At 39.4% G+C, this 27,733-nt stretch overlaps 2 protein-coding genes across 4 annotated transcripts; one reads left to right on the top strand and one right to left on the bottom strand.

Moving 5' to 3' along the window:
• Nucleotides 1-466: 466 nt before the first annotated feature.
• LOC121516308 (integral membrane protein 2A-like) lies at nt 467-13,344 on the top strand. The gene is made up of 6 exons (XM_041797518.1): nt 467-812; nt 1,204-1,341; nt 5,731-5,913; nt 6,018-6,128; nt 9,643-9,787; nt 10,215-13,344. Exons 1-6 carry the CDS (start codon nt 741-743, stop codon nt 10,307-10,309), a joined length of 744 nt encoding a protein of 247 aa, XP_041653452.1. The 5' UTR covers nt 467-740; the 3' UTR covers nt 10,310-13,344.
• A 1,640-nt stretch (nt 13,345-14,984) lies between these two features.
• On the bottom strand, nt 14,985-26,962 carry LOC121516010 (probable G-protein coupled receptor 174). Of its 3 annotated transcripts, none has more exons than XM_041797039.1 (3): nt 26,719-26,962; nt 18,797-19,158; nt 14,985-17,365 (listed from the first exon to the last, which is right to left on the bottom strand). In XM_041797039.1, the coding sequence occupies exons 2-3, from the start codon at nt 18,998-19,000 to the stop codon at nt 16,535-16,537; spliced, it is 1,035 nt and encodes a 344-aa protein (XP_041652973.1). In that variant the 5' UTR covers nt 19,001-19,158; nt 26,719-26,962; the 3' UTR covers nt 14,985-16,534. The 3 variants fall into 3 exon arrangements, with proteins under 3 accessions (XP_041652973.1, XP_041652975.1, XP_041652974.1); XM_041797041.1 differs by lacking the exon at nt 26,719-26,962 and adding an exon at nt 24,003-24,029; XM_041797040.1 differs by lacking the exon at nt 26,719-26,962 and having other exon boundaries at nt 18,797-20,052.
• Nucleotides 26,963-27,733: the final 771 nt, after the last annotated feature.

Raw genomic sequence — 27,733 nt, 5'->3', positions numbered from 1 at the left:
AGAGATACAATGGTCCAAGAAAAGCGAAGTATTGGTGAATATGTACATTATTAACAAATTGCAATATATGCCCCAAACAGGGTGGACTTCTCTTTTCTGAAATATTTTCCTGTTTTGTTTTTTTAGGTGCTTAAGCTCTGCCACTCAAGTTACTGGTGGTTGAACGTGACATTTACAACATTTAATCTCAAAAACTTGTGGAAAAGTATTATAGCCAGGATTTACACTATTTAGGACGTCTGGCAATTTAATGAATAAATCAGACTGGTACCTTCCTACTAGTTTTTCTATATTACATACCAAACTTTGAAGCTTAAAATCTCAAAACTGCTCGGAATGCAGGTAAAACCGTGTTCTTGTTCTCTGTTAAGAAAATTGTTGTAGTTCCCCTTGTGGCCACTAGATGACGCCAAAGCGTAACAAATAAAAAGATACACTCCTAAAGACACCAACAAAGAAATAAATGATATCTGTGGTCACTTTTTGACAGGCAGAAAAGACGTTTTCCCGAGTACCAGTTGTTCATATGTGCTCTGTATCTTAAAATATACACTTGGCTTCCTTTTTCCGGAATTGATCTTAATCCTCTCCAGCCACCGGAAGCGCTAGATAAAGCCGAGGCTGGAAAGTGCGTCACAGCTCGGAGCTGCCGACAGTTAACGGGGACCTGCACTCCAGCACCGACTGTCTTCCCTTATTCAATTTGCACAAGAAACCATCGCTGAGGCTTCCTCTCCAGCATGGTGAAGATCGCTTTTAACTCGGCTCTGGCGCAGAAGGCGCTGGGCAAAGAGGGTGCAGCTGCAGTGAAGGTGAGCTAACGGGCTTTAGTGCATTATCAAAGACTGATGGTGTCCGTTTTTTGTCTAGTAGCAGGCCGCAAGCAGGCGTCCCTGACCGTGGATTTAAAATGTATATTTTACAGATTCGCTATTTATTCATCCTTACGTGTTTAGACATTTTTGGTGTTGAAAGATGTGCAGTGATTTTCGCTGAATGCATGGGGAGCCATGATGCACCTGATGCAGCAAACAGTGGGACCGCCCATCCTCTGAACAGCTCTTCTGCAGAGGCCAAAGCCTCAGAGGGATTATAAATAGCTGAGTCAAATCTTCATGATTTAAATGTTGATATCCAGTGCATGAGATATTGTGTTTCTCTGTGGCATTTGACTGTATTGCATACACGTATGTGTTTTTCTAGGATGCTGAGCTGGCCTCTGCTCCAGTGGGCAACGAGGGCTCCACAGGTCGCTGTCTGCTCACCCTGCTGGGCATCGCCTTCATCCTCAGTGGGCTCATCGTGGGGGGAGCATGTCTCTATCGATATTTCACTCCCAAGGTAATTGTGTGTTAGGGCTGGGCACTATTGTTAAAAATCGTGCAATGTTCAGGATGTCTGGATTTTTTTCTGTAGAAAAATGGTTATCACAATGCCAGGATTTTTCTAGATTGTGACACAATTCTAGTGAAATTGAAAAGGTATTGAAAGCTGTCTGATACAGTAACGACACAGAGGAAGTCCTAGTCACTCAGTATTGGGCAATTTTGTTATTTGATAAAAATGTGAACTGTCATACATTACAGAAAGAGTATGAAACGTTTGTTCTCAAAACAGATGAAGTCAAAAGAAACTTATTACAGTATATGAGAACTACATAGACTATATCATCATAGACGATATTCTCATTTTACCCCTGCACTGATTTTGTAAAGCTATAGGTCAATATAATTTTTCTTTGGACACAAGAAAATCCTTAATGTCAAAATGAAAACAGATTTTTAAAAAGTAATGTCAATTAAATAAAAATATTAAAGGTAAAATAAACGGTTGCATAAATAACCCCCATCTCTGAAAGTAATTGACCTAATTCAGCAGAGGTCCTGCAGTTAGTGAAATGGGGGTCAGTGAATGTGTCTCAAGTGATTGTAGTATAGGCACACCTGTGTCTGGAAGCTCCAGTCACTGGTTAATCAGTATTCCTGGCTACCATTACACCATGAAGACAAAAGAACACTCCAAGTAACTCTGAGAAAATGTTACTGAAAAGTTGAAGTCAGGGTATGATATGAAAAAAAATTCCAAGGCACTGAACATCCCCCAGAGTTCAGTTCAATCCTTCATCAGGAAATGAAAGGAGAATTGCACATTTTGTTAATCTGCCTAGATCAGGCCGTCCTCACAAACTGAGCCACCGTGCAAGAAGGAGACTAGTGAGAGAGGCCGCCGAGACACCGATAACTACTCTGAGTTGTAGTAGGGTTACAAGCTTCAGCAGCTGAGATGGGAGTGACTCTGCATTCAACAACTGTTGCCTGGGTTCTTCTTCAGTCACAGTTTTATGGGAGAGTGGTAAAGAGAAAGCTACTGTTGGAAAAAAAATCCCTAAATCTGGACTAGAGTTGGCCACAAGGCAACTCCATGGCCAAGTGGAAGAAAGTTCTTTGATTTGGTGAAACCAAAATGGTACTGTTTGGTCATCAGACATGGCACTATGTTTGGCAGACGCTAAACACCACATCATCACAAACACACCGTCCCCACTTTGAAGCATGGTGGTGGCAGCATCATGAAGTGGGGTTGCTTCTTAGCAGCTAGCCCCAGAAGGCTTGTAAAGGTAGAGAGTAAAATAAAGGAGGCAAAATATAGGAAAAGAGAGAGAAAACGACTGCTTTGGACAAGATTTATTTTCCAACTAGACAATAACTGGAAGCATACAGCAAAAGCTACACAGAACTGGTTTAAAGACAACAAGGTGAATATTCTGGCGTGGTTGTGTCAAAGCTCAGACCTGAATCCAACAGCAGATTTATGGCTGGATTTGAAAGGGGCTGTTGACGCCCGATTCTCATGCAACCTGACAGAGCTTGAGCAGTTTTGCAAAGAAGAATGGAGTAAAATTGCAGTGGCCAGATGTGCAAGCCTGATTGAGACCTATCCACACAGACTCAGTGCTGTGATTGCTGCCAGAGGTGCATCCACTAAATACTGACTTGAAGGGGGTGAATACTAATGTTGACCATGGCTGGTTTATAAAATCAATTAAAGAGTAAAACATCCAATACTTTTCCTAGGTCATCAGAAGATGGACAAGATTCATGTGTTTTGTTCTATCAGGGGACTTACTGGAGAACTAAGACCAGGTCACAAAAAACGGGTTGACATGATAGTTGTCCTCATTTATCTGTAGCTACAGCTGAACAGTGTCAAGGCATAAAAACGATGCTAAATAATAATATTTAAATGAGGCACTGTCTTTCAGTGTCTAAGTTTTTCATGGACCTGCATCCCAGCTATGTAATTTACAGCTAATTTTTATATTTGAAGTTGCAAACTATGCTGAGATGTCCTCATTCTTGAACCTCTTATATTAGCTGTCTTTGCAATAACTGTTATTAATCTTTTTCACATGTTATTCTTAAAACTTTATCACATTGAGCAGAAACTTGTAGGGGGAGCAGTGAGGAAGTTCAACTTAACTTCGGAGACATTTGTTAAAGCTGCTTTTGTCTGATAATGAGACACTCTTGCTGTGGGGGAAAACCAGAATGCTGATTCTCACTTCCATCTTCAGAAAAAAGGCACACAGTCATTTCAGATTTAGCTGTGGTGTCACTGGAAGGGTCTACAATCTGTCTGTAGGTGATCTTTTCTAATGCAACGTCTTTAAAAAAGTTAATGATGAACAAGAATAATTTTTTGTTCTCTGTAAATGATTAAACACTTACCTTACAGATAATACTCTAGCTACACATTTATCCTCTAACTTATCAATTATGCAGAATCATCCCTTTGAAGACATGTTTTTATCCTAATTTATTTGTATTCCAGAGCCCCCAAAATGAGACTGCTTAAATCCTCCCAGCTTGTTGTTATGGTTTGGTTTATTACCTTTAGACACAAACAGTGTATTGGTTTTTATCTTCGGTGCATTTGCCTGTCAAACATAATAGGGGTTGACCTGACCAAAATATCAGGGTCGATATCTGGTATTTGGCAAAATTTGTATGATGATTAGTTGTTGTTGTAGTTTTTTACAGCTGCTAAAATGTATTGCTTAAAATGTGCCCGACTTAAGCATCTGGCGCTGTTATGACTCGACAGTCTCAATCTCAATCATCTAAATCTAGATGAGCTCAGTTTTTACCATCTTAAAGTGACCAACACATCAGCTCATCAGTAGATACTACCCAGTGATACAATATAATTGATCCTGAATGCAGTTTTACTTTAGTTATATTCAGTGTGTTTTGTTTTTTGTAATTACATAAGTAAGATTTAGTGGGAGACTTGTATCAGAGTATTTGACACTGGTATTGCAGCTTTTGCTGAAATGGAAAAGTGTGAGTGCTTGTACTAATGTTTAATACATATAGTGCTTTCAGAAGGTATTCAGACCCCCTTCACTTATTTGAATTTTGTTTTGTTGCAGCCTGATGCAACAGTAGGAAAAAAAAAACACGTTTTAATTGTTTTTAATTTACACTTAGTACTCCATAATGACAAAGTGAAAACAGATTTTTTAAAATTGCAAATTAATTAAAAATAAAAAACTGAAATATCACATTGACACAAGTATTCGGACCCTTTGCAAAAATGCTTGAAATTTAGCTTAGGTTCCTCCTTTTCTCTGGATCTTTGCTGAGATGTTTTTAGACCTTAACTGGAGTCCACCTGTAGTAAACTAATTTGATTGGACATGATTTTGAAATGCACACACCTCTCTATAGAAGGCCTCACAGCTGGCAATGCATATCAGAGTAAAAACCAAGCCATGAGGTCAAAATAACTGCCTGCAGAGCTCAGAGACTGGATTATTGTACGGCACAGTTCTGGGGAAGGCTACAAAAAAGTTCAGCTGCACTGAAGGTTCCCAAAAGCACAGTGACCTCCATAATTCTCCCATTGAAGAAGTCTGGCCAATCCAGGACTCTTCCCAAAGCCGGTTGTCTGGCCAAACTTAGCAATCAGGGGTGAAAGACCTTAGTAAGAGAGGGGACCAAGAACCTGATAGTCACTCTGACTGAGCTCCAGAGATCCTGTGTGGAGATGGGACAAAGTTACAGGAGGAAAGATGGAATACTTTCTGAATGCACTGCACACACACCATTAAAGGTTTTACGTTTTCAGCTTTGTTGGAGTTGTACACATTCAGCTCTAGTAGGTAAAGCCTAGCTTTATTTAATTGCAGGTTTTTGTCTTATCACATTTCGTAACCTAAAATCTGAATTTCTTAAACTTTTTAACAGCCCATTTTAACCGTGAATGCACATCAGAGACAAATATCAGTAATCATTTTCATAATTTCATAATTATCGGTATGACAACAGGTAAATTTGTTGCAAGTGATCAAATAAGATGAGATAAGACAAAGATGTTTTTCTGTCAGTAAAAGATATATGATATACTTAAAATAAGATAAAAAGCTAGAGAACCAGAGTTTCAGAAACAAAGGCATTTAAAGAGCACTGAATTTATTTATGCCCCCTGGTGGCCAAAACTGAGACTGAAAGCAGGCTGATTAGTTTCCTCTCATGAACTTACTGCAAAGCTCTTAAGCCAAACATACCCATGTTGTTGTCACTTACTCTGTTTCAGTTTGTTAAACTGAAAATGTTAGGGGATGTTTGACATTTTTTTTGTGTCAGCTATGTCAAGGCGTGTTTCCACCTTCATTTGTCTTTATGCACATTTAGTGACGTATGATGCTCTTTTGCACGTGTCCTGCAGAGGCTGTATCACGGTGCGATGCAGTTCAACGACGTGTCCGCCGGAGCTAGAGAGAGCCAGCCGTATTATCTGCCCCAGGTGGAGGAGGAAGTCGAGATCTCTGATAGCATGGCCGTCATCAGTGTCCCACCTCCCCGCTTCAGACCTGGAGACCCCGCCTACATCCTCCATGACTTCAACAGGGTAACTCTCACACTGAATGCTCTGCATGCAGCTTGGTGAGCTGCACTCTTAGTACTGCAGTTTAAATTCCATCCTGATGACTTTGCGTGTTTGTGTGAGCGCAGAAGCTGACAGCATACCTCGACCTGACTCTGAGGACCTGTTTTGTGATTCCTCTGAACACCTCGGTGGTGCTGCCCCCTCAGGACCTCATTGACCTCTTCTCACAGCTGATGGTAAGTCCTCATGATCTCAGATGCATCTGCCATTCAAACAGACTGAATAACAAAGAACGAATATAAATACACAGCACTCTCACTAAGCTTGTGCAAAAACGCTGATATTAAAGACCAAGTATTACCCATGCAAATCCAGGGATTTATGATTCAGTGATTGTCTGTACTGTAATCCTGTGCAAATCTGCCTTGTGTGAAATATGTAGCTTCAAAATGTCCAACCCATATCACCTAGTAGGATATTAGTACCTTTGTAGTAATCCAACAGAGTAATATCCTGCAGAATTTGTTGCTCATGATTGTTCTTTCATTGTTTTATGGCCATTGTTTGAAGTGTTAAGGGAATCATTTTAAAAGGCAATCCATTGCAATGAAATTAGAATGCAGTAGTTCTGCAATACAATGTATTTATTACATATTTACATTTCTGTAAAAGTAATCTGTTATGGGACAAATTTAGCATATTCCACTTCTCTTCAGTTGCAAATACAATCACCAAAGCATCTGCATAGTTTCTGTTTCTCTCCAAATGCTGAGCACTGAAGAAAAACCTACAGTTGTGTCTGCACTTATTGGTGGTGAGATAGGTAAACTAGCAAGAAAATGGAGAGCATTTACACTCCTGTTATGTTATGTTTTCATTTTATTTTGCATTTGCGTTCATGTTTAATACATCACAGGTTGTACCAGCTGTCTCTGATAGTTCTGGATAACATTAGATGGAACAAAGTATAAGCTGCACTAATTTTTTGTTTAAAGAATACCAATGATGGGAGAGAGAAACCTGGAATTATAAATTAGAGACCTTGTGTCCCTTTTCTATTGATGAACCGAACCATACCAGGACCCCAAAACTGGGGTACAAACCAAACCTAGACCTCAGTGATCCACTACACCCCTAATAGATACTGATGTGAGGACTGATGCTTGCTTTCTTAGCGAAATAAAATATAAAAAACAGGTTGAATTATGAACTTTTTAACTTTATAACTCACAATCTACTTGTCTTTTACCACCTGTAAAAACAGAGTGTTGTTTCTCTTTCCAAAAGTGTTGATGAGCAGTCAGATTGATAAGGAGTTTTGGATTGAAAATGTGACTTGTATGTTTGTTTTTCTTAAAAAATAATGGATAGTATGTCATTCAAAGCATGTGGTATCATAAAAGTACCAAAGTATCAAACATTTTGACAACTTTATTGGCAAAGTGCAAAGTGTAGTCTTGTCCCTGTGCTTGATATGATAAGATTATATATCATTACATCTCTATTGGGAAGAGTCAAATGTGTTTTCAGATGGATCTATTGGTGGACACTAGAGGTGGGAATCTTTAGGCACCTCACGATTCAATTTGATTACAATTCAAAGGACTATGTTTTGATTCTTAATTGATTATTGATGCATTTTGATACACCTTTTTTTTTTTACATTTCTGTTGTTCTCACTATGTCAAACATAATGAAAACATTACATTTGTGTTTAGAAAAAAAGGAGATGAATCAAATTTCCACTATCCTCTAATGGAAAATGTTTGTAAATTGGAAATTTACAATTGCACTGGACCAAAGCTAGCAGCATCCTTTCCTTGTAACATATCTGAAATTATAAACATAAACATTTCCTTTTTCACAGATGAACTAGAAATCTTAATCTTGCTGTGACGTGCTGCATGTCAGAGTTCCTCCTTTTTTGTTCCTGCTATTCCACTGCATTAATCTTTAAATTTTTATCTAATATTGATCACTGGACTTTTATAAATCGATTCAGAATCTTCCACCTCCACATCACGATGCATCTAAGAGTAGTTTTTTTCCTCCCACATCTAGTGGAAACTAGAAATGGGCAGTAATACAATAATACCGTATCCCCGGATATTAAAAAATAGACACGTTGTTGCTTTAAATACAGTCATGAAGACGTACTGTGTAATGAATGCATGTTTGTAATAAGTGCTGTTAGAATATTTGTCATTATCCTCCAGAAGCACCACTGCCCGTGTGTGAAGATGCTTTAGACATGATCAATAAAATCCTGGCTTATGTTGTCAGGCTAATTTTATTTAGAAGGATTGTTTGATCCTCTGTCCTGACATAAATCTGCTTACCTGTTACATTTTCAAAACAACCATTCATCTCTTTATCTCCCACTTCGTCACCCCTGCAATTGTCTTTTGGTAAAGGATTGAATGAAGCGCCTACAGAGACGAGCGCTCTGTTCGCTGTGCTTGCATGTGCACGTTGGCAAGTGCTTGTATAACATAGGTTTTAAACATCTAGGGGTAATTCCGTATACCCCAGAATAATTTGGGGGAGATTTGACAGCATTCAGAAATGGATACCACACAATCGTATCATACACCATCCATTTCACACTATTTTTCCACCATGCTCTACTCCTGTGTTTAAATATTAGAAGTCGTGGGTGGACAGAAGCTGTCTTGATATTGTAAATGTTATCAGAAAAATATAAGCCACTAGATTATGGCTTAATAAAGGGAAAGCCTCTGTTAGAAGCTCAGACAAATTTCATGGTCTGGAGTTGTGTCAGAGAAAAACCACAAAAGGATATGTGTCAATATGTCTGTGTCAGAGACAAGAACTCTACAGACACGCAAGCGTAGCAGAGACATTGACCGGAACTGTGTAATGTGCAGCAGACACCTTCTTTTGAAATAAAATATATAAATTATGTACATAAGTTAAATAAATAAATCATTCTGTGCCATCATTAGGAGTGGCAGGCGGTCATGCTGGGGTGGCTGAAACTGAAAACTGAAAAAGGCAAAATCAGTATCAAGATAAAATGCAAATTTCAGAGCCCATATTGTTTTGTTTTTATTTAAATGGCTTTGTCTACTACTGTAGGCCTCTGCCCTGTTCATCATTATATGTGACCGTATTTAAGAGCTGTAAAGATTGTATGATAGCTATGACTGTCGTTAGGCTGCAGTTATAGATCATGAGCTGTAAAAGGGGCTGTCGAATGACACACATTCAAAGGTGGACTATGATTTTAAATTTTGGTGATGCAAAAGTTCTTTACTCAGCATCTAAAAGACAAACCAGTGACTTGTGGCGGTAATCCTGTATCATAGCAAGTTACATTTGAATATCCCTAGCACTGGTTGTTATTAGAGTCCTTCATAAAATCTGTAGTCAAAGCAGGATGGTTGGGGGGGGGGGGGGGGGGTTTAGTTGGCAATGTGGCCATGAAAGGTAAGTTTGAATATTCGTCACAAACCGTAGTTAGGCACTGAAAGTTGGTTTTAAGCATATTTTTTCACTGAGTTCTCCACCTCCACTTTATGTCCAGCATTTGGTGGTTGGTGGGTGGTTGTTCAGTCAGCAGATTTCACAGGCCATTTTTTGAAAGTTTCACTAAAGCAGAAGTTTAGAGATGAGTCATTTATTAAAACCGTGTTATTTCTACTTCACATTTTATTGCAGTCCTGTTCGCTAAGAAAGTTTTAAACATAGTTTTCTACATATTAAAAATGTATTTTCTTTGTCTTCCAGTCTGGCTCTTACCGCAGCTACCTGGTGCATGAGGACCTGGTGGTGACAGAGCGTATTAATGACATCAAACCTCTGGGCTTCTACATCCGCCGCCTCTGTGATGGAAAGGAGACGTACAGGATGCAACGCCGCTCAAGCCTGCCAGGTGTGGATTTACTAAAAACAGATGAAATTAAAACTGAAATTATTATATTAAACAAAACTATTCTCATTTTCAACCAGATTTATGACACTTGCTACACCATAACAGCACAGAGGTCCCCAATTCAGGCTTTTTAAATAAGTGACCTCTTAAATGTCAAAGTGAAAACAGATTTCTACAGAGTAATGTCAATTGAATAAAAAATATTTAAGGTAAAATAAGTAAAAGCATAAATATTCACCCCCTTTAAATTGCACCTTTGGCTGCAATCACAGCACTGAGTCTGTGTGGATAGGTTTCACAGAAGAGAAAAATAATAATATTCAGATATTTTCTTCCTGGCAAATCCCTATTTTGGTTCCACTTCTTGAAGAAATGTGTTCACTAACTACCTGAGACTAATGTTTTTGTGTTTCTTTGTGTTTGTCAGGTGGAGGCATCCAGAAGCGCTCTGCAGATGCATGTTTCACCATCCACCACTTTGAGAACAAGTTTGTGACTGAGACCAGGATCTGCAAGGCTTGATGGGAAAGCATGAAAATAGGTTAGAAAGAGAGTAACTGAGCGTGAGAGCCAGAGTGACAGAGACAGACTGAGAGTAGGAGGCAGTTAGCAAAGGAGGGAACAACTACTAGCAGAAAGTTACTTTTGTATAGAACTCTTAGCTCCAGTTTTTTGCCCCGCTGCTTTAACCCTAGTGATAAGTGATTTGAGTTACATCGTTACAAACCCCCTACCCTTCTGCTGTGCTCCCCTGATCCACTCTAAGTCATAACTTTCTTGCTCAAATATTTACTAGTTAATCTCGTACTGATAACCAGCCTCAGTCTGCTTTCTAAGGAGATATTCTAAGTTTTGTTTGTTCAGTTTTTTTTTGTTTTGTTGCTGTAGCTTCCTGCTGACTTATCCTATTGTTGTTACAACATCCAGTCACCTCCAGATGAGGGTTGTTATTCCTGCTACTGAATATCAGGTCGTTCATATTAGACCTGTCTGTATGTCAGCCTACTGTTCTGATCTGCTGTATATCGTGATATAGCACAAGTCACCCTTAAACTGTATGGTACATAGTTACAGTACACATGTGATATGGTAGTCAGTCAGTACGTTTACATGCATAAAGACAAGCTGGATAAGGCAAATGAACTGAACTACTGTCCTTGTCCCACTACACAAGCACATCAATATATTTCTTTATGGGAGCATGTACACCTGGTGATGGTGATGTGCCCTTTTCAGCTAGTTGCTGTGGACCTTCTAGCGGTAAACTAGTTGTCTAACTGTGAAAACATGGACAGATTTTACAGCTCCGTAAATTCGGTGCATACTCTTTACTTTTGGCAAAAATGCAGTGCGTGCCATCCCTTTAGCTTACGGTGATATCCATGGGTGAATGACAACACAACTCGTGCTATAGCTTAGTATTGAGGTCATCTGTTTCCAGGCAAAAGTCCGGCTTGGATAAAGTGGAGCATGCCTAGACCGCCTCGTCCAGTCTAGGCCAACTGAGGAGTTTCAGTGCAAGAGTAAATAAATCTCCAATGTTAAGGCTGACTCAGACTGCACGAATTCAGCCAGATTTTGGCCTGACTGAAACGTCGCTGATCATAGTCAAACCTCGGCCCAGATTCTGAGCGTCAAGAATGACAAACGCTTTTGTAGTGGCAGGCTGTAAACCGTTAACAGTACCATCACCGGTAAGATTTCTGCCAAAAACGCTGCATAGCCAATGTGCTCGCCGACAGAGACAGCCGCATGGGGCTTTAACACACAAGCTGCATGCTGCTTTGGCTGGTCTCAGTTTGTCTTGAGCCCAGCACTGCAGCATTTCGTCTTACAACAGCTTAGACAACCTTTTAAAGGTTTGTTTAACTTTGTTTTTTACATGCATGATGAGTCAAAGAGAGGTAGCTTTAAACTGTAGCTGCAGAAACTCGCTGGCGCTATAGCCAAAGCTAAGCTAAATCAGTCATAAACATGCTACTTGTGTCCAATTCTTCACAATAAAAGTCCATAGTTGTTATTTTTCTGAAATGCTTTTATTGTAAATGCCCACATTAGGAAACACAGAGAAAACATTTCCCTTGATCTTATGCTCAGACACGCATTCAGTATGCTATCAAAGGTTTGTTTCAGAAGGAGGAGAGGGTTGTAAGACCTGAAGATGGATTTAAATGTACTATTTCTTTTTAATTTTGTAATATCGTGATATATTACATTTACTGTAAAGTGCAAGAATAATGCCATGCTATGATATTAAGGCCATATCGCCTAGACCTACTAAATAGACGCCGCACGATTGGACAAGACTAACATGCCCTGACTGGATGTCAACGATGTGGATCCTGATGCATTATCTTTCTGTCATAATTTACGAGTGACTAAAAGTCCCCACTTTTCTCTCTCTGGAGATTTATGAGAACATACACCAAGTTTCTTGACTTTATCACACAACTCAAGTTTGATTTGGAGGACATCCGGTCAATATCGCCCGCCTCTCTATACACTGGGATGAGTCCAAAACTGTTTCTTGTTTGTTTCTGTCTTAGCTATGATTTACTCTCTTTGCCCCGCCCCCACTGGCGACCTGTAAACTCGCACACAGCTGCGGAGACCGTGGTGATGTCAGCATACCCAGAGTGTTTAGGATCACTCTTGCAGTGTTGCCAGGCAGTCAGCCAAGACAGGTCAGGATTTTAGTGGCGTAGTCAGACATGGTGCCATCGTGAACAACCAAAAAAATCATGCAGTCTGAGCCGGCCTTAAATCTATCTTCCAGAAATTCCCGTCAGTGTGATTTCAGTTGGACTAGCATGTTCACATGCATTTTGAAAGTCCTGTTTCAGTCAGATTAACCTGATAATTTCACTTCTATCTGCATGTAAATGTACTGAGTGCTATTAATGGAGAGCCACTCAGAGCTACTCAAAACTAGAGCTCACAGTCATCGTTTATGTAAATATTTCCCAGGGTGCCCTGCAGCTCCATGAGGCCCTTGGTCCTGGTGTGTGATGTTTTATTTTATTAATGATGTCATACCTGATGGTGAACAGTCCAGCACCCTATATAACCAGTGTTTGTGTTTGTAGAAACTTCGTATGTGACACTGAACTTGAAAGATCATTTATTTGCCAAGTAATGAATAAGCTAAAGGGAAATTTCACCAAATGAAACTTTTAAAACACAAATGTTTAAATTAAATATTTATGTGAAGTGAGGTTATCTGCAATAAATATCTTACTTTAAGAGGGGTCCAGTTTACAGCTAATTAAAAATCTCTGGAACAGTTTATGAAAACTTGAGAATCTGCACAGCTGATTTGAAAACTTTAATAGGCAAACCTGGGTGTAAAAGAAATGTCTTCTGCTGAACTGCTTGTCAATTTCACTGTTTTCCCTCATGATGCCTGCACAGAAAGACAATCAGAATGTGTGCTTGTAAAAAGGGTTACTGTCTCAGCTTTTTAACAGTACTAAAATGTGATAAAAATCAGTGTTGTGTCCAGCTACTGAAATGACTTTCACTTTGTTGCAAAATAAAATTACATTTCTTTACCTACAGAACTTTTCTGTTTGCTTTTGTGTGTTTAAAGAAATCACTAGTCTTTCATTGTCCTCTGCTGATCCTGAGAATTGACCCAGAGGAAAAGTGAGGCTGTGTGGTTTTCCTGTATTTAGTAATTTTTTATTTGTATTTAAGATGTTTGCACTTATGGAAAGTTCATACTTTTTAACATGAGCAGCTCATTCTTCATCTCTCAGGTTCTAAATTAATTAAAGAAATGATTGATGTTCTGATACCATTTTTTTCATTCCTAATATGATTCAGATACCAAGTGTTGGGTATCGGCCGTTACAGAGTACTGATCCAATACCAGTGTGAACTTCTGGGCTGACTGTGCAGACTAGCAAATAATTTTAACCCTTATTTGACTCAGAACATCGCTCAACAAATATAATCATAATGTACAGTATCTATGTAACTCTAGAGTTACTTTACTGACGATTATTGAGTTTTACTGCTAAATATTAAAATAAAAACACAGGGGGCTGCTCTAAGGCTCTCACTATCTCTCTCCTTTCTGTTCGAGCAGCGTTACTGGTGTGGATTTAATCATTTAAGTTCCCAAAAGTCACACGAGTTCCAGGCTCACTGAAAATGCTGCCGCAATGGATTTAAATGCATCAGTAGCATCAATGGGATGGCACAACGGCTAGCTTCAAGAGGAAAAGCAAGTAAGAGGCAACAATTTATGATTCAAAAGTTATTCGACTTTTGATAAACTGTATTACTTCCTGTCATGTACGACAGCACCAGTTTGGAAGGCATTTTAACCATACACTTAATATACTTATGTTATGTATATGTATTATGAATACAGTGCTTAACAAATTAGACCACTCTAACCCTAACCAAAGTAAGGTTTATGCCACAGCTGCCCTAAATTAACAGCATTGGTAATTACCAAATCATTTTTATGTTTCTGCAATGGTTAATACACCAATATGTAGAAGCTCTTTAACCCAAATGATATATTTAATGCTAAAATATAATTATTGTTGTTATCCATGAATTTTCAAATTTACTGATTTACAAAAAAACTGAAAAAATAGTGAAGCACATTAATATTTCTTGATTAATATAACAAATTATAGTTATTTACTTGCATTCCTGAACAGAAAATTTAGTTTTAGTGGTTGAATGTTATGCTTGATTAATTTCTGACTTCTCAGAGAAGCCCAGTGAGCCGGCTCAAATTTTGGTGAATTCAGTTTGAAATTCCTCATTCCTGTTCAAAATGGTGAAACGTGGAGAGCTCACTGAAAATGAAAGAGTCCGCATTAAAGCACTTCATGATGCTGGATGTTCTTTGAGACAAATATGAATAAATATGTCCTAATAAATTTTTTAAGCACTGTATATATTTATGTCTATCATTTTAATGATCCCATTCAGAGAAAAACTGGCACACAGCCACCATTCTTTGCTGCCACAGTGGATTCTTCGGTTCGTCTTTGCCACTCTAAAAACGGTAGCTTGCACAGGCAGTGTTTTCCAGCCCTAACATTTAGCATGGTTAGATCATCCTTTTTACAGTCTATGGGTTATACGAAGCAAATTATAACGCTAAACCAAACAATAAACTCTTTACCTGAAAAAACTTTAGTAATTATACAGATCAACAAAGAACAGTCACATCTTTTATTGAAAATAAATAGGGGAAAATCACACTTTTTTATTTCATCAAATTTAAATGTACATTATGCACTCATTTGCCACTTTATTAGGTATACCCGTTTAACTGCTCAGTAATGTAGCAGCCATCTGATCAGCCAATAACATGGCATTATTCAATGCATTTAGGCATGCAGACAGGGTCGAGATGATCTGCTGAAGTTCAAAACAGGCATCAGAATGGTGGAAGTCAAACTCATTCCTTGAACCAGCTTAGTAACATGTTTATTTCTGATGAAAAAACACAGCATTTTAACATGAGGTGTGACTTTCCATGACTCTGCAGCCAGGCTTAAGTGGGCACTCGAGGAGATGCAACAATAACTCAAATAATCTTGTTACTACTGAGGTATGCAGAAGTACATCTCTGGATGCACAAGTTGAAGCAGATGGGCTACAGCAACAAAAGCAAAGAACAAGCTAATTCTGACATGATCTCCAAAATAGGACACAAGAAGGTTAGAAAAAGTGCTTGGTCTGATGAGTCTTGATTTTGAGTTGTGGTATCAGAATTTGGTGTAAACAGCATTAACACCTACCAAACCACCAACAACCATGGCGTGTTTAAAGTCCCTTTAGTCACTTTTCATCTCCATTCTGACACTCGGTTTGAACTTCAGCAGATTGTTTTGACCATGTCTACATGCATAAATGCACTGGTTACTGCCATGTAATCAGCTGTTTATAGTTATTTGCTTTAATGAGCAGTTGAACAGGTACAGATGAGGGTGAGACTATCAGCCTCTCCCAACATGAAAATTTCATTTTTTTACACATTTCCAAGAGCTGTTAAACAAAGTAAGGAATTTTTAACACCGCTTTTCCAAACATCCTATTTTCATTTTGGATGCTTACATTATTTTACTTTGCACCCAATCAAAAATAAAAAAAAAACTACCAGGGTCAAAAATATAAACCCCCTTTAGAAGTGACCTTTTTGTTGAGCTATAGCACAAAGATCTGGAGGATGTTGGGAGATTGGCATAGGAAGAATGGGCTGGGATTCCTCAGGAGACAAGTCTGAGACTCCCTGAAAACTACAACTAATGACTAAAGTCTGTTATCTAGCAAAAAGGAGACACAGCTGACTATTAGTATCAGGGGAGGCTAATAGTTTGGACCCTGGTAGTTTTTGGAAAATAAAGTTGTTTCTGCATGCAAAGTAAAATAATATAATTATCCAAATTAAGACCAGGATGTTTGGCAAAGCTGTGTTAAAATTCCGTGGGAAATACTTTTAAAAAATGAAACTTTCATCTGGGGATAATAATTTCGTCCTCATCTGTTTAAAGAAGCAAGGAGGTCAACACAACAGGGAGCTCCCATTTCCATCATTTATTTGACCTCTTTGCTTCTTTGGATCCAGCACCCATTCACTAATGTGTCTATTTTTCCCCAGTCAGAGAGGTGTACCTAATGAAGTGGCTGGTGAGTGTAGTTTCTGGTTTTAAGCGTTTAGTGGGTGAGTTTAAACTTCTGGTCCATAACATGAAAATTCAGACACTGACTGAGAATCTAGTCTTCTTCCTGGTCCTCTTCTCCAGTTATACAGGACAAGCGCCTACTGAAAGTAATGCCCTCTACTATCTCTGGCTTGCTCAGTCGCCTCCTGAATTCATCCGTTGTGAAATAGTACATGAGCGGGTCCAGGCTACAGTTTAGGCTGGCCAGGCAGAGAGCGATGGGGTGGCATCGAAAAATCATGTCCCTGAGGGTGCAGCTACTCAGGGCATTGGATTTAGCCAAGAAGTCCAACGGCATGGTGGCATGGTAAGGAGCAAAACACAATAAAAACACCACAGCACAGCTCAGCACCATCCGTAATGCTCTCCTTTTCTCCCCTCTGTCGGGAAAAGCCCCTGCTGTTGTCTTTCGGAGGCTACCAGCAGTCCAAAAAGTGCATGCTAAGACCAGGATGAGGGGGATAATGAAACCCAGCAGCTCAGCGAGGATCAGGAGTGCCCAGGCTGCTGGAATGCTGACCGGTCTCATGGGCAGCTCTGCGAAACAAACAGGGGAGATAGGGGTAGTCGCCTCCACGGTGGCCTCATTAGACTTATTAATTAAGACCCCACTGGGGTTCCTCAGCAGTGGGAAGGGCAGGCAGCCCAGGCAGACTAGCAGCCAGCCGAAGGCACAGATGAGCATGTCCCTTTTCCGCCTGGATGAGTTGTACCTCAGGGGACACATGATGAGCTCACAGCGACGAATGCTAACACACACCAGGAAATAGACAGAGGCGTACATGTTGACATACTTCAGATAGAAGCAGATCATGCAGAGAGGATGACCAAAGGGCCAGGTGTTCTTCAAGTAATAGTAGATCCTCAGGGGCAGAGAGAGCACCTAAGGAGAACAGAGAGAGTCTGTAAAAGATCCACAAAAATATAATATGTACATGTGTTAACATGTCAGCAATCATTTCAGCAAAGTCCTAAGGCCAGCAGTGATTTATCCCCTTTTTTCAATAATTAAGATAAGTATTTAGAACATAAATTAAGTGCTCGGAAAATGGCATCAAAATAGTGTGTGACTGTCCAAAGATTGCCTGAGAAGGACTCCTGACCCCCCTGAGGCTCAAGCTCCTCAAAAAAAACCCACCATGTCTTCATATCAAGAAAATCTTTTTGGTTAAGCTTTATAGAAATATTCAATAAATAAAATAGTGGATTTTTTATGCTTTCTGCTTTATGCTAATTTATGCACTCAGTACTTGGTTGTGGCTCATTTTGCCCAAATTACTGTATCAATGTGACATGGCATGGAGCCAGTCAGTCTGTGGCATTGCCTGGTCGTTATGAAACCCAGGTTGCTCGTCGCTGATGATGTCTCTGAATCAGGAGTGGCTCATCGCTAGGAGCATGACGCTTTTCGCCCATTTCCGTGGTCCATCTGTGTGTGATGGCTCGGGATCCACTGACAGCCTCAGTCCGTCCTCGTGAAGCTCCCCTAAATTCTTGAATCTGCTTTGTCTGACAATCCTCTGAAGACTGAGCTCATCCATGCTGCTTTTCTTTTCCAGGCACCTTTCTATAAATATACTTTGAAACAGCCTCTTAGAACAGCCTGCCCTTTCAATAATGACCTTCTGTGGCTCACCCTCTTTGTGGAGGATGACAATGGCTGTCTTCTGGACTTTTGTCAAGTCAGCAGTCTTCCCCATGATTGTAGTTGTGTGTACTGAACCAGAGTTAGAATGAAGGCTCAGGAAACCTTTGCAAATTGGACTTTTCTGCAACATTCTACTATTTAGAGATAGTGTATTGTAGATTTTCACAATCTGTAAGCCATAATCATCAAGATTAAAATGAAAAACTCTTGCTTTTTCACTTTGTATGAGATGAATCTAGAAAATGTGGAAGTTTAACTTTCTGAAGTAAATCATGGGGATAAAAAAACAACTTTCCTGTGATATGTACATGCGTGAGTGTAGTTTCTGATACACAGCATATTTTATTGTAGCAGTGAGCTCACTGAAGGGCTGTTAAAGATTATGATGTGTTATTTCCTGCTGTGATTATAACTGTGTTTAAAAAAATAAGCATGATAACATTTTAACTGTAAAACTAACGTTATTTGCTCAAAAGTTCATTATTTTGGTGTCCTCTCTTTTCATGAATTTCAGCCCATTTATTACAGTCAACAAATATTTACTCATGTTCAGTTTTATGCATGAAAGTTACTTACAGTCACTTGTAAAATCAGATCTTAAATTAGATAAATAAAAACTATTTCAAACAACCAAGCATGATAAATCTTAAAGTTGTGTTTTATTACCTGCAGTAGATCAGCCACTGCCAGGTTCATCATGAACACCACGGCCTTCTTGGTTTCTTTCACATAAACCCTAAACACCCAGATGGCCAGCCCATTACCCAGCAGGCCTGGTGCTAAGATCACACTGTAGACCACTGCATACATGTAGTGCTGGTATTCCCGTAGATCTTTAAGGCTTTCACAGCTGTGGTTGCCTACATTCATCTTAAGCACAGGTCCAGTAGCAGTTCAGTGAATTCCCAGAAAGCTTGTATCAGGACTTCCAGCATCCATGCTGTCACTGTGAGGAGGATGACTTCATGCTTCTTGAGAGAAATTTAAACTTGTGTTCAAACCCAAGTCATTCCTGGCATCTTTGTATCCTGGTAGAGGAAAAAAAGAAAAGAAGTGATCGTCTCAAAGCATGCCCTGCATCTTTGCCAGTGCATGCGGGAATAAATATCACAGGTCTAAGCAGAAAACAGGAACTTGAGTCACTGCGAATAAGCGTCTGATCATAACATTATTTGCATGTTGGACGGGTGGAGAACAGGTACTGAGGACGATGCTTCCTTTATCACACAAATATCACATTGTGTAACACTCAGGGAGAAAGACAGACTAACATTTTAACCGCTGCTTTAGTTCATTAGACAATGTTTTAACTGGTGCATAGCATAAAACATAATTCGTGCGATTTCAACTCTTGTGGTACCTTTTACTGTAAGTGTGCAAACTCGCCTTAAAGGATGACGCTATAATCACCCACATAACGTCCTCTGTTCACACCCGCGTACATCTCCAACTGCTGTAAATCAGCATGAACACCTTTGAACAGAGCGTCTGTGAAACTAGTATGGCTTATATAGAATAGCAGGCAGGCATGTGGTTAGAACTGAATGAGACAGACCTGACCTCTGCAATCGTGCTCATACATATGAGGAAGAAGTGTTTCTGTGGTGAAATACAATTTCACAAGTTATCATTTTCTCATCTTTCTTTTGACATTTCCAGCAGCACAAAATAAAACGCTATTTTTTTTACTTCTTTTTCAGTATTATGTCATGTTTTTTTTACTTTAAATGCAAACATGCCAAAAACGTTACTGTGCCGATAAAATGTATTCACCCCCTTGGATGTTTTCCCCTCTTATTGATTTTGTAAATCAATCATGATCAATATAATTTGGCTTTATTGACAAACAAAATATGACTAAAAAAAGCTTCTTTATTGTGAGAGTGAAAACAATTTCTACAAAGTAATGTAAATTAAACAAAAATATGTAAGTTAAAATAAGTGACTGCATAAATATTCACCCCTTGTAAAGTGACTGACCTAATTCAACAGAGACCCAGCCAACTAATGCTAGTAGTCTCACAATTAGTGAAATGGAGATCACCTGAGTGCAGTGAATGTGTCCCAAGTGATTGTGGTATAAAGGCACCTGTGTCTGGAATGTCCAGCCTCTGGTTAATCAGTATTCCTGGCTACCATGACACCATGATGACAAAGGAACACTCCAAGCAACTCAGAGAAAAAGTTATTGAAAAGTGTAAGTCAGGGGTGGGTGCAAAAATAACCCAAGGCACTGAACATCTCCAGAAGTCAGTCAAATCCATCATCAAGAAATGTAAGTAGTATGGTACATGTGTAAATCTGCCAAACTGAGTGACTGTGCAAGAAGGAGACCAGTGAGAGAGGCCACCATGACGCCTATGACTACTCTGAAGGAGTTACACGCTTCAGCAGCTACAATGGGTGAGACTCTGCATACTGTTGCCTGGGTTCTTCACCAGTCAGAGCTTTAAGGGAGAGTGGCGAAGAGAAAGTCACGGTTGAAGAGAACTCAGATTACATCTGGAATAGAGTTCGCCAAAAGGCATGTGGGAAACTCCAAGGTCATGTGGAGGAAAGATCTTTAGTCTGATGAGACCAAAATGGTGCTTTCTGACCATCAGACAAGATGCTATGTTTGGTGGACACCGAATACTGTACATCACTAAAAACACACAATCCCCATTGTGGAGCATGGTGGTGGCAGCATCATGCTGAGGTGATGCTTCTTGGCAGCTGGCCATGGAAGGCTTGTAAAGGTAGAGGGTAAAATGAATGTGGCAACGTGTAGGAAATCCTGGAGTACAATCTTATTCAGTCTGCAAGAGAACTACGGCTTGGGAGAAGATTTATCTTCCAGTAAGACAATGACTCTAAGCAATCAGCAAAAGCTAAACAGAAATGGTTTAAAGACAACAAGATGAATGTTCTGGAGCGGCCGAGTCAAAGCCCAGACCTCAATCAAATAGAGAATTTGTGGCTGGATTTGAAAAGGGCTGTTCACCCTGAACCCTTGTGCACCCTGACAGAGCTTGAGCAGTTTTCCAAAGAAGAACGGAGTAAAACTGCAGTGTCCAGATGTGCAAGCCTGGCTGAGAACTATCCACACAGACCCAGTGCTGTGATTGCAGCGGTGCATCTACTTAACACTGGCTTAAAGGGGGTGAATATTTATGCAGCCATTTATTTTACGTTACATATTTTTATTTAAATTACATTATTTTGTAGAAGTGTGCTTTCACTTTGATATTAAAGAGTTTTTTGTGAAATTTTTGGTAAAGAAAGCCAAATTATTTTGACCATGATTGGTTTATAAAATTAATGAAAGGGTAAAATACCAAGGGGGTGAATATGTTTTATCGGCACATGTTCCAACCTGTAGGCGTGATGCGCTGACTGCTGTAAACACTAGTAGGTGTTTGTGTTAAGCAAGGTTTCCTTCCTGATTACTTGTAAACAGCCTGTGAGCTCTGGAGGTTTACCATGTCTATAAACAGCTGCATCTCTTTGGATTCTCTAGTTTTACTGTAATAATCTGACCTTAGCTTGCTGTTGTACAGAGAAAAGGGACTCCCTTGTATATAGGAGTATAATTTCTATTAAGAGATGAGACAATCAAAAGCATGATTTCACTAATTACTATGAATTTAAAGTTTAACTCTACAGCTCAAGCTGTATGGTCATTTCAGAGGCCTTTAAGGATATTGCTCTGGAATAAATACATATTATATGTCCTCCTGTGTAAACACACAAAGTAGTTCTGTGTCATCATTTTCAAGTCACAGTAAAATTCTAAGTATTACACCCTTTTAAATTAAGGAAGTGTGAGAAGCAGCAAGGAAACAGTGAGGCATAAATAACCTAGAGGATGCACAACTGTTTAAAGCCTGACTTATTCTGAGGATGTATTTATGATAATAAATTATGTAACTGTTTTAGTGTGTATGGGAAATGACACTGACAAAACTTAGACTAAAAGTATGAAATACTAAAAGTATAAAGTAACACTGTCAGGGAGGGTCTGTCATTCTGAAACACATCTTTATTTGTTGAATTTAATCAAAAATATGTGATAGGTAGGAATTAAAACTAGTCACTGATTGATGTCTTGGCTCTAACCCTGGGTGATATGGCCTAAAAATCATATCACAGTATTTTTCTTGCCTTTGACAGTGACAGTATTATATCACGGTATTACAAAATTAATAAGAGACAGTGTTGATGGCATACTCAATTTATGTCTAAGTATAGGAACACAGAAAAAAAAAGTTTTTTTAATTCTTGTTTGTTTGTTTTTTTTAAGTCTCTCTGGGTTTACTTCTGTCTAACTGCACTCCAAGTTTCACATTTCATCTCTAAGTATGTTAAACTACTGATGACTTGAGCGCGTTTCCTGCAGGCGTTCAAAATAAAAGCACTTCAGAAAAATAACAGCTGTGGACTTTTATTGTGACGGGCTTGATGGAAGTAGTGTGTTTAGCATTGAGTTAGCTTAGCCTTGGCTGCGGTACCGGAGAGTTTTTGTAGCTGGTTTACAGCAGCTTTTCTGATCTTATTTAACATCGCCTGGATCTTTGATTCACTGTGGACTAAGAAAAGAAAGTCAAAAGTTAAAATAGACTTTTAAACGGTTGTTTAAGCCGTTGTAAAATGAATACCTGCAGTGCTGGGCTCTCGACAAACTGAGAACAGCCAAAGCAGCACTTAGCTTGTGTTATAACCCCGGACAGGCTGACAGAGACGGTACACCGACTTTGTAACGGCACAGCCGTCAAACTTTGACGGGAAAAAAAACGCATTTTGCCTGCTAACTGTGTTTATTTTCAACGGCAAGAGCGGATGACATTAGGTTAGTTACCTGGCTACACGTAATACTAGAGCTAAAAGTGCTATTGACTGGACTCAGCCTGAGCAGTCCGTCACAAAAGCGTAGCGTTGTCCTAAATAGAGATCAGGGGCCTAGCCCAAGCCTTGAAAAACAGCCCCATACCATTATCCCTGTAAAGGACCACTTAATAAAGTCTAGGGTTGGTGTTCAATTTGCTTGTTTTATGTGCTGGCTTTTATTTTGAAGGTGGGTTTTCTACTCACATGACAGGATATAAAAAGACCAGCAGGTGGTCAGAGAGGAAGATTCATATCACTTTAGTGACCACCTGGAAGGTGCACAAGGTATGCTTTATCTTTTGAATGTGTGATAGCCTTTTTTCCCTTGTGCATGTATATCATGTTAGCTTGGTGCTTTGGTTAGCTGCTAGCTTAGTTATTAGCCTTTTGTCTTTGTTGTAGCATTACCCGATGTTTCTTAGGCCTGTAAGTTTGCCCTTTGTGTTTTGATTTGTTTGCTAACTTATTGAACACAATTAAGGCCTTTTAATGTTTTGTATTGTACTTGGTTGTATATAGATTTGATGTATGTTTTCACCGTTTTTAGCAATTGTGTAAAATTATTTTTTGTAAATCCTTTTTTTTTTTGTTAACGTCGTTTTGCTTGCCTTATGTTTGATTAATGTTTAGTTTTATAATGTCTGTTTTTTTCTGTTTTCCATAGGTCATACAGTGTGTTTATGACCATTTGCACTGCTTTAAAATAAAAAAAAAGGTGTCTTAAGAGTCTTCCATTGCTCCAGCTGGGGATGCTACAATCCCACCTCCACCAAACTTCACAGTCGGCATAATGCAGTCAGGCAGGTAATGTTCTCTCATAAATGGTCTTATTGCAAAGGTGGCATCCATCAGAGAATCATGCTTGAAGACACTGAGCCCTTCAGAACGGCTCGTTCTGTATCACAAATGTTTGCAAAAAGAGACTGAGTGGCTGATTTTGTACACCTGTGGCAACAGGTCTGATTGAAACACCTGAATTCAATAAAAAACAGGTGCGGCCACATACTTTTGTCCATATAGTGTATGTCCCGTCTGGCCTGGAAATACGTCAGAAACCCCCAGGAGGTTCTTGGGAAACTCTAGGTTGACTTGCTTAGTCTGCTGCCACTGTGACCTGGCCCTGGATAAGCCAAAAATAATAGATGGGTAAATGGATGGCCAGTTATCACCAAAACTGATCTCCTGTGGTTCTCTGGTCCCTGTCTTTAATGATTTTTGTCCAAGCAATATAAAAAAATTGCATGTGTTACATATTACCATTAAGGCAGTGTTGAGAGTGATCACTCTGTGTTGAAAGTGTAGGTATAAGATAACTTCAAACCTGTTACTTAAATTAAAAAAAATCCTGAATGCTGAGATGATCAACAGATGAGAGAAGAAAAAGAAATTTTCTGTCCAAAATAATCAGATCAATCTGACTTTTGGCATCACAAAATGTTCCAACTTGACAATTTTTTGTACCTCTGTGAGAGGAAAAGGGTGGGGACCAGAAATGTTTTGTGCTTCAAAGGGTACCTTTCACCTTTTATGTCAAATCTCTAGCTTTAAAAGTTAGTCCTACAGTTCAGACTAAAAGTATTCACCACTTTGGATGTTTACACCTTGTACTGATTTTTATAAATCAGTCATGGTCAATATAATTTGGCTTTTCGAGGGGAAAAAAAAAGTAAATTAGGAACATTCTCATCATACATTTTACCATTTTTTGTGAAATGGATATACAGTTTTACTTGGTGGAGAAGCTCTAAAGATGCTCCCGGGGTCAGTCAAACACATGCTTTGACTTTCCAGGGAAAGCATGGCTAGAAACCCCCATATGAATAAATACATCTATTACAATGCATATTGAATACAATAAAATTAGCTCAAAAGCAATTAATACATAGTAGCATGAATCTGAAGGTGCAACAAGCTTTATGCTATGAAAGGGGAGGCTGAGGTGGAGGAGGTTAAGCTTTGCAACCAGAAGCAGCAGAAGCAGAGTGGTGCATCAGCATTAATGCAAGCAGGAATTAGTGAGAAGTACGTCATATTCAAATACACCACTGTGTTGAGAAAGAGAGCTGTGATTGGCTATGGGAGCTGGGAGGCGATAATTGGGATCAGCTGGATGTCAGGTGATCACAGTGAAAACAGATTTACAAAGTAGTGCCAATTAAATAGAAATATGTAATGTAAAATAAATTACTGCATATATATTCAACCCCTTCAAGTCAGTATTTAGTAGATGCACCTTTGGCTGCAATCACAGCAGAGTCTGTGTAGATAGGTCTCAATCAGGCTTGCATATCTGGACACTGCGATTGTACTTCTTCTTTGCAAAACTGCTCAAGCTCTGTCAGGTTGCACGGGATCAGGTGTGAACAGCCCTTTTCAAGTCCAGCCACAAATTCTCTATTGGATTCAGCCACCCAAGAGCATGCACCTTGTTAACTTTAGACCATTTCTGTGTAGCTTTCTCTGTATGCTTCGGGTCATTGTCTTGCTGGTAAATAAATCTAACAAGTCGTAGTTGCTGCTTTCATTTTACCCTCTATCTTTAGAAGCCTTCCAGGGCCAGCTGCCAAGAAGCATCCCCACAGCATGATGCTGCCACCACCGTGCTTCACAGTGGGTGTGGTGTGTTTGTGGTGATGTACAGTGTTTGGTGTTCACCAAATATAGCACCTTGTCTGGGGGCCAAACAGCACCATTTTTGGTCTCATCATGCCAAAGAACTTTGAACACTTGGCTGTGGAGTTTTCCCACAAGCCTTTTGGTGAAATCCAGTCAAGATTTAATCTGAGTTTTTCCCAACGGTGGCTTTCTCTTTGGCACTCTCCCATAAAGCTTTGACTGGCACCAGGCAAAAGTTTTATGCAGTGTCTCTCAGTAACTCCCAGCCTTTTTTATGAGAATAAGATTGTTGGCGAGAGTAAAGCCTCAATGGGAGACATCCCAAGAGGGATCTCCAGTCCTTATACTTGCTTTACACTTCCCTGACCTTTGTCCCATGCTTGACTTTTTAAATGTAATTCACTCATTACTTTCACTTTTGCACATGCGTGATTCTGTGTATACAGCTGCAATCATTCTTTAGTGATGACTGTCATTTCATGTCATCCTTGTGTATTAAGGTAGCAGCATTACATTAAGACCAATGATGAAGCCTTAGCATCAGACCTTACAAAAGGTCCAGCAGCTACATCACCGGTGTCACATCGCCATCTTGAACCAGAAACATGACCTTATCGATTGAGAGTGTGATAGCTGAGGTTTAGGATGAGAATACAAAGACTTTCTGTGTCAAGTAAAGCTTCTCCCCTCTAAAGTTTTATTCTAGTCAATGGAAACACATTATTTAATACGGCATGATTCATCTCTGTGTGGGATTGTGGGTGTGCTGCACTTTTTCCACTCAGAAACAACGCCTGACCTCATGTATCAGCACCCAAGAAGTTAGCAGCCAGCACCCATGTCCCTCCTTGTGCTCTAACACACAATGTCGTAATCCCATCTCAGATACTGTACATTGACGCAGAGAGATAGAGGAACTCACAGCCACTCTCACACGGGCCTACACACATTCAGACTCAACATAACAGGCATTCCTCACGTTAGAGACACATGCATGGTCCCCTGTGAGGCATGACTCTACAGTGAAGGCATCCAGCTGACACAGACACTCACACAAATGCTCAGTTTTCTCAAAAGTAACTGTAAATTGAGGGTTAATAACTCACCTCTGTCTTTGAAACTTGAAACTGTGGCATCAAAAAGCAGAAGAGTGAAACATCTCAGCCAACACACATGCCATCCTCTTCCTCCTTTTCTTTTAGTGCTCACTGTCTCTGACCACCCCCCTCTGGGCCTCTCTTTTTTTCACGTTATCTCTCTTTCTGTCACCTCTCAAAAAAATGTGTCCTTTCTTTCCTTCTTTACTGAATTTCCTGTTTTGATAACTCTCTTTAGCTCTCTCTTTCTTTCGCTGCCTCTTTGCTGTTCTGGGGGTTTTGGTACACATAAGGCTTCCTGTGAGAGTGGGGGTGTGGTTTACAAGAATTTTTTACATCTTGACTCCTGTTATTAAAGCAGCTTTTTTCCCTTGTGGATAGCTATCATTTGCTATTTTTGTTCTTTTGATTAACAAATCAAAACATTTAAAAGATCAGGACTCAGAATATCATGAAAAAGTTCATTTTTTTCCCTGATTTATTTCAAGAAGTCAACTTCCATATATTTTAGATTCTTCTTATACAAAGTGAAATAATTCAAGACTTTTTATGTTTTGATCATGATTATAATGGCTTAGAGCTTACAAAATATTAGGATGTGACCATCTGTGAAACTATGTTTATCTATTCACCCAGAGCTCCTTTTGCATGAGTTCCAGCAATGTGACGCAGCATTGAGGCAATCAGTCCGTGGCACTGCTGGGGTGTTATGAAGCACAGGTTGTTCTAATAGCAGCTTTCAGCATGTCTGTATTATTGAGTCTGCCGTCTGTCATTTTCCTCTTTACAATAGGAAGGGATTTTGCAGACTGTACATTTCTAACGGCCACTCTTAGAGACCGTTCATGTGAGATGCCATATATCTCAGAGAGGAATTTTTCAGTATTGTTTTCCCAGTTTTAGATTATTTTTTAAAATTAATCTTTATTCATTATCAAAGTCTGGCATTCATGAAATAACATCATTATCATCGTTTCATTAATACAATAGAGAAAAGATCAGAGGTCTTATCTAGGATTGATTT

Source organism: Cheilinus undulatus, linkage group 10, assembly GCF_018320785.1.
Source record: "Cheilinus undulatus linkage group 10, ASM1832078v1, whole genome shotgun sequence".
Lineage (NCBI taxonomy): Eukaryota > Metazoa > Chordata > Actinopteri > Labriformes > Labridae > Cheilinus > Cheilinus undulatus.
Note: the sequence above shows the minus strand (reverse complement) of the source record. Positions and strands in the feature narration are given on the sequence as shown.

What these genes read in the sequence shown, in the direction of transcription:
- LOC121516308 (XM_041797518.1), top strand. Translation starts at nt 741, where the DNA reads ATGGTGAAGATCGCTTTTAACTCGGCTCTGGCGCAGAAGGCGCTGGGC. An exon ending in ACCTCTTCTCACAGCTGATG is followed by an intron (nt 6,129 to 9,642) that starts GTAAGTCCTCAT and finishes TTTGTCTTCCAG; the next exon opens with TCTGGCTCTTACCGCAGCTA. An exon ending in ACGCCGCTCAAGCCTGCCAG is followed by an intron (nt 9,788 to 10,214) that starts GTGTGGATTTAC and finishes TGTGTTTGTCAG; the next exon opens with GTGGAGGCATCCAGAAGCGC.
- LOC121516010 (XM_041797039.1), bottom strand. Translation starts at nt 19,000, where the DNA reads ATGAATGTAGGCAACCACAGCTGTGAAAGCCTTAAAGATCTACGGGAA. An exon ending in CAGTGGCTGATCTACTGCAG is followed by an intron (nt 17,366 to 18,796) that starts GTAATAAAACAC and finishes TGTTCTCCTTAG; the next exon opens with GTGCTCTCTCTGCCCCTGAG.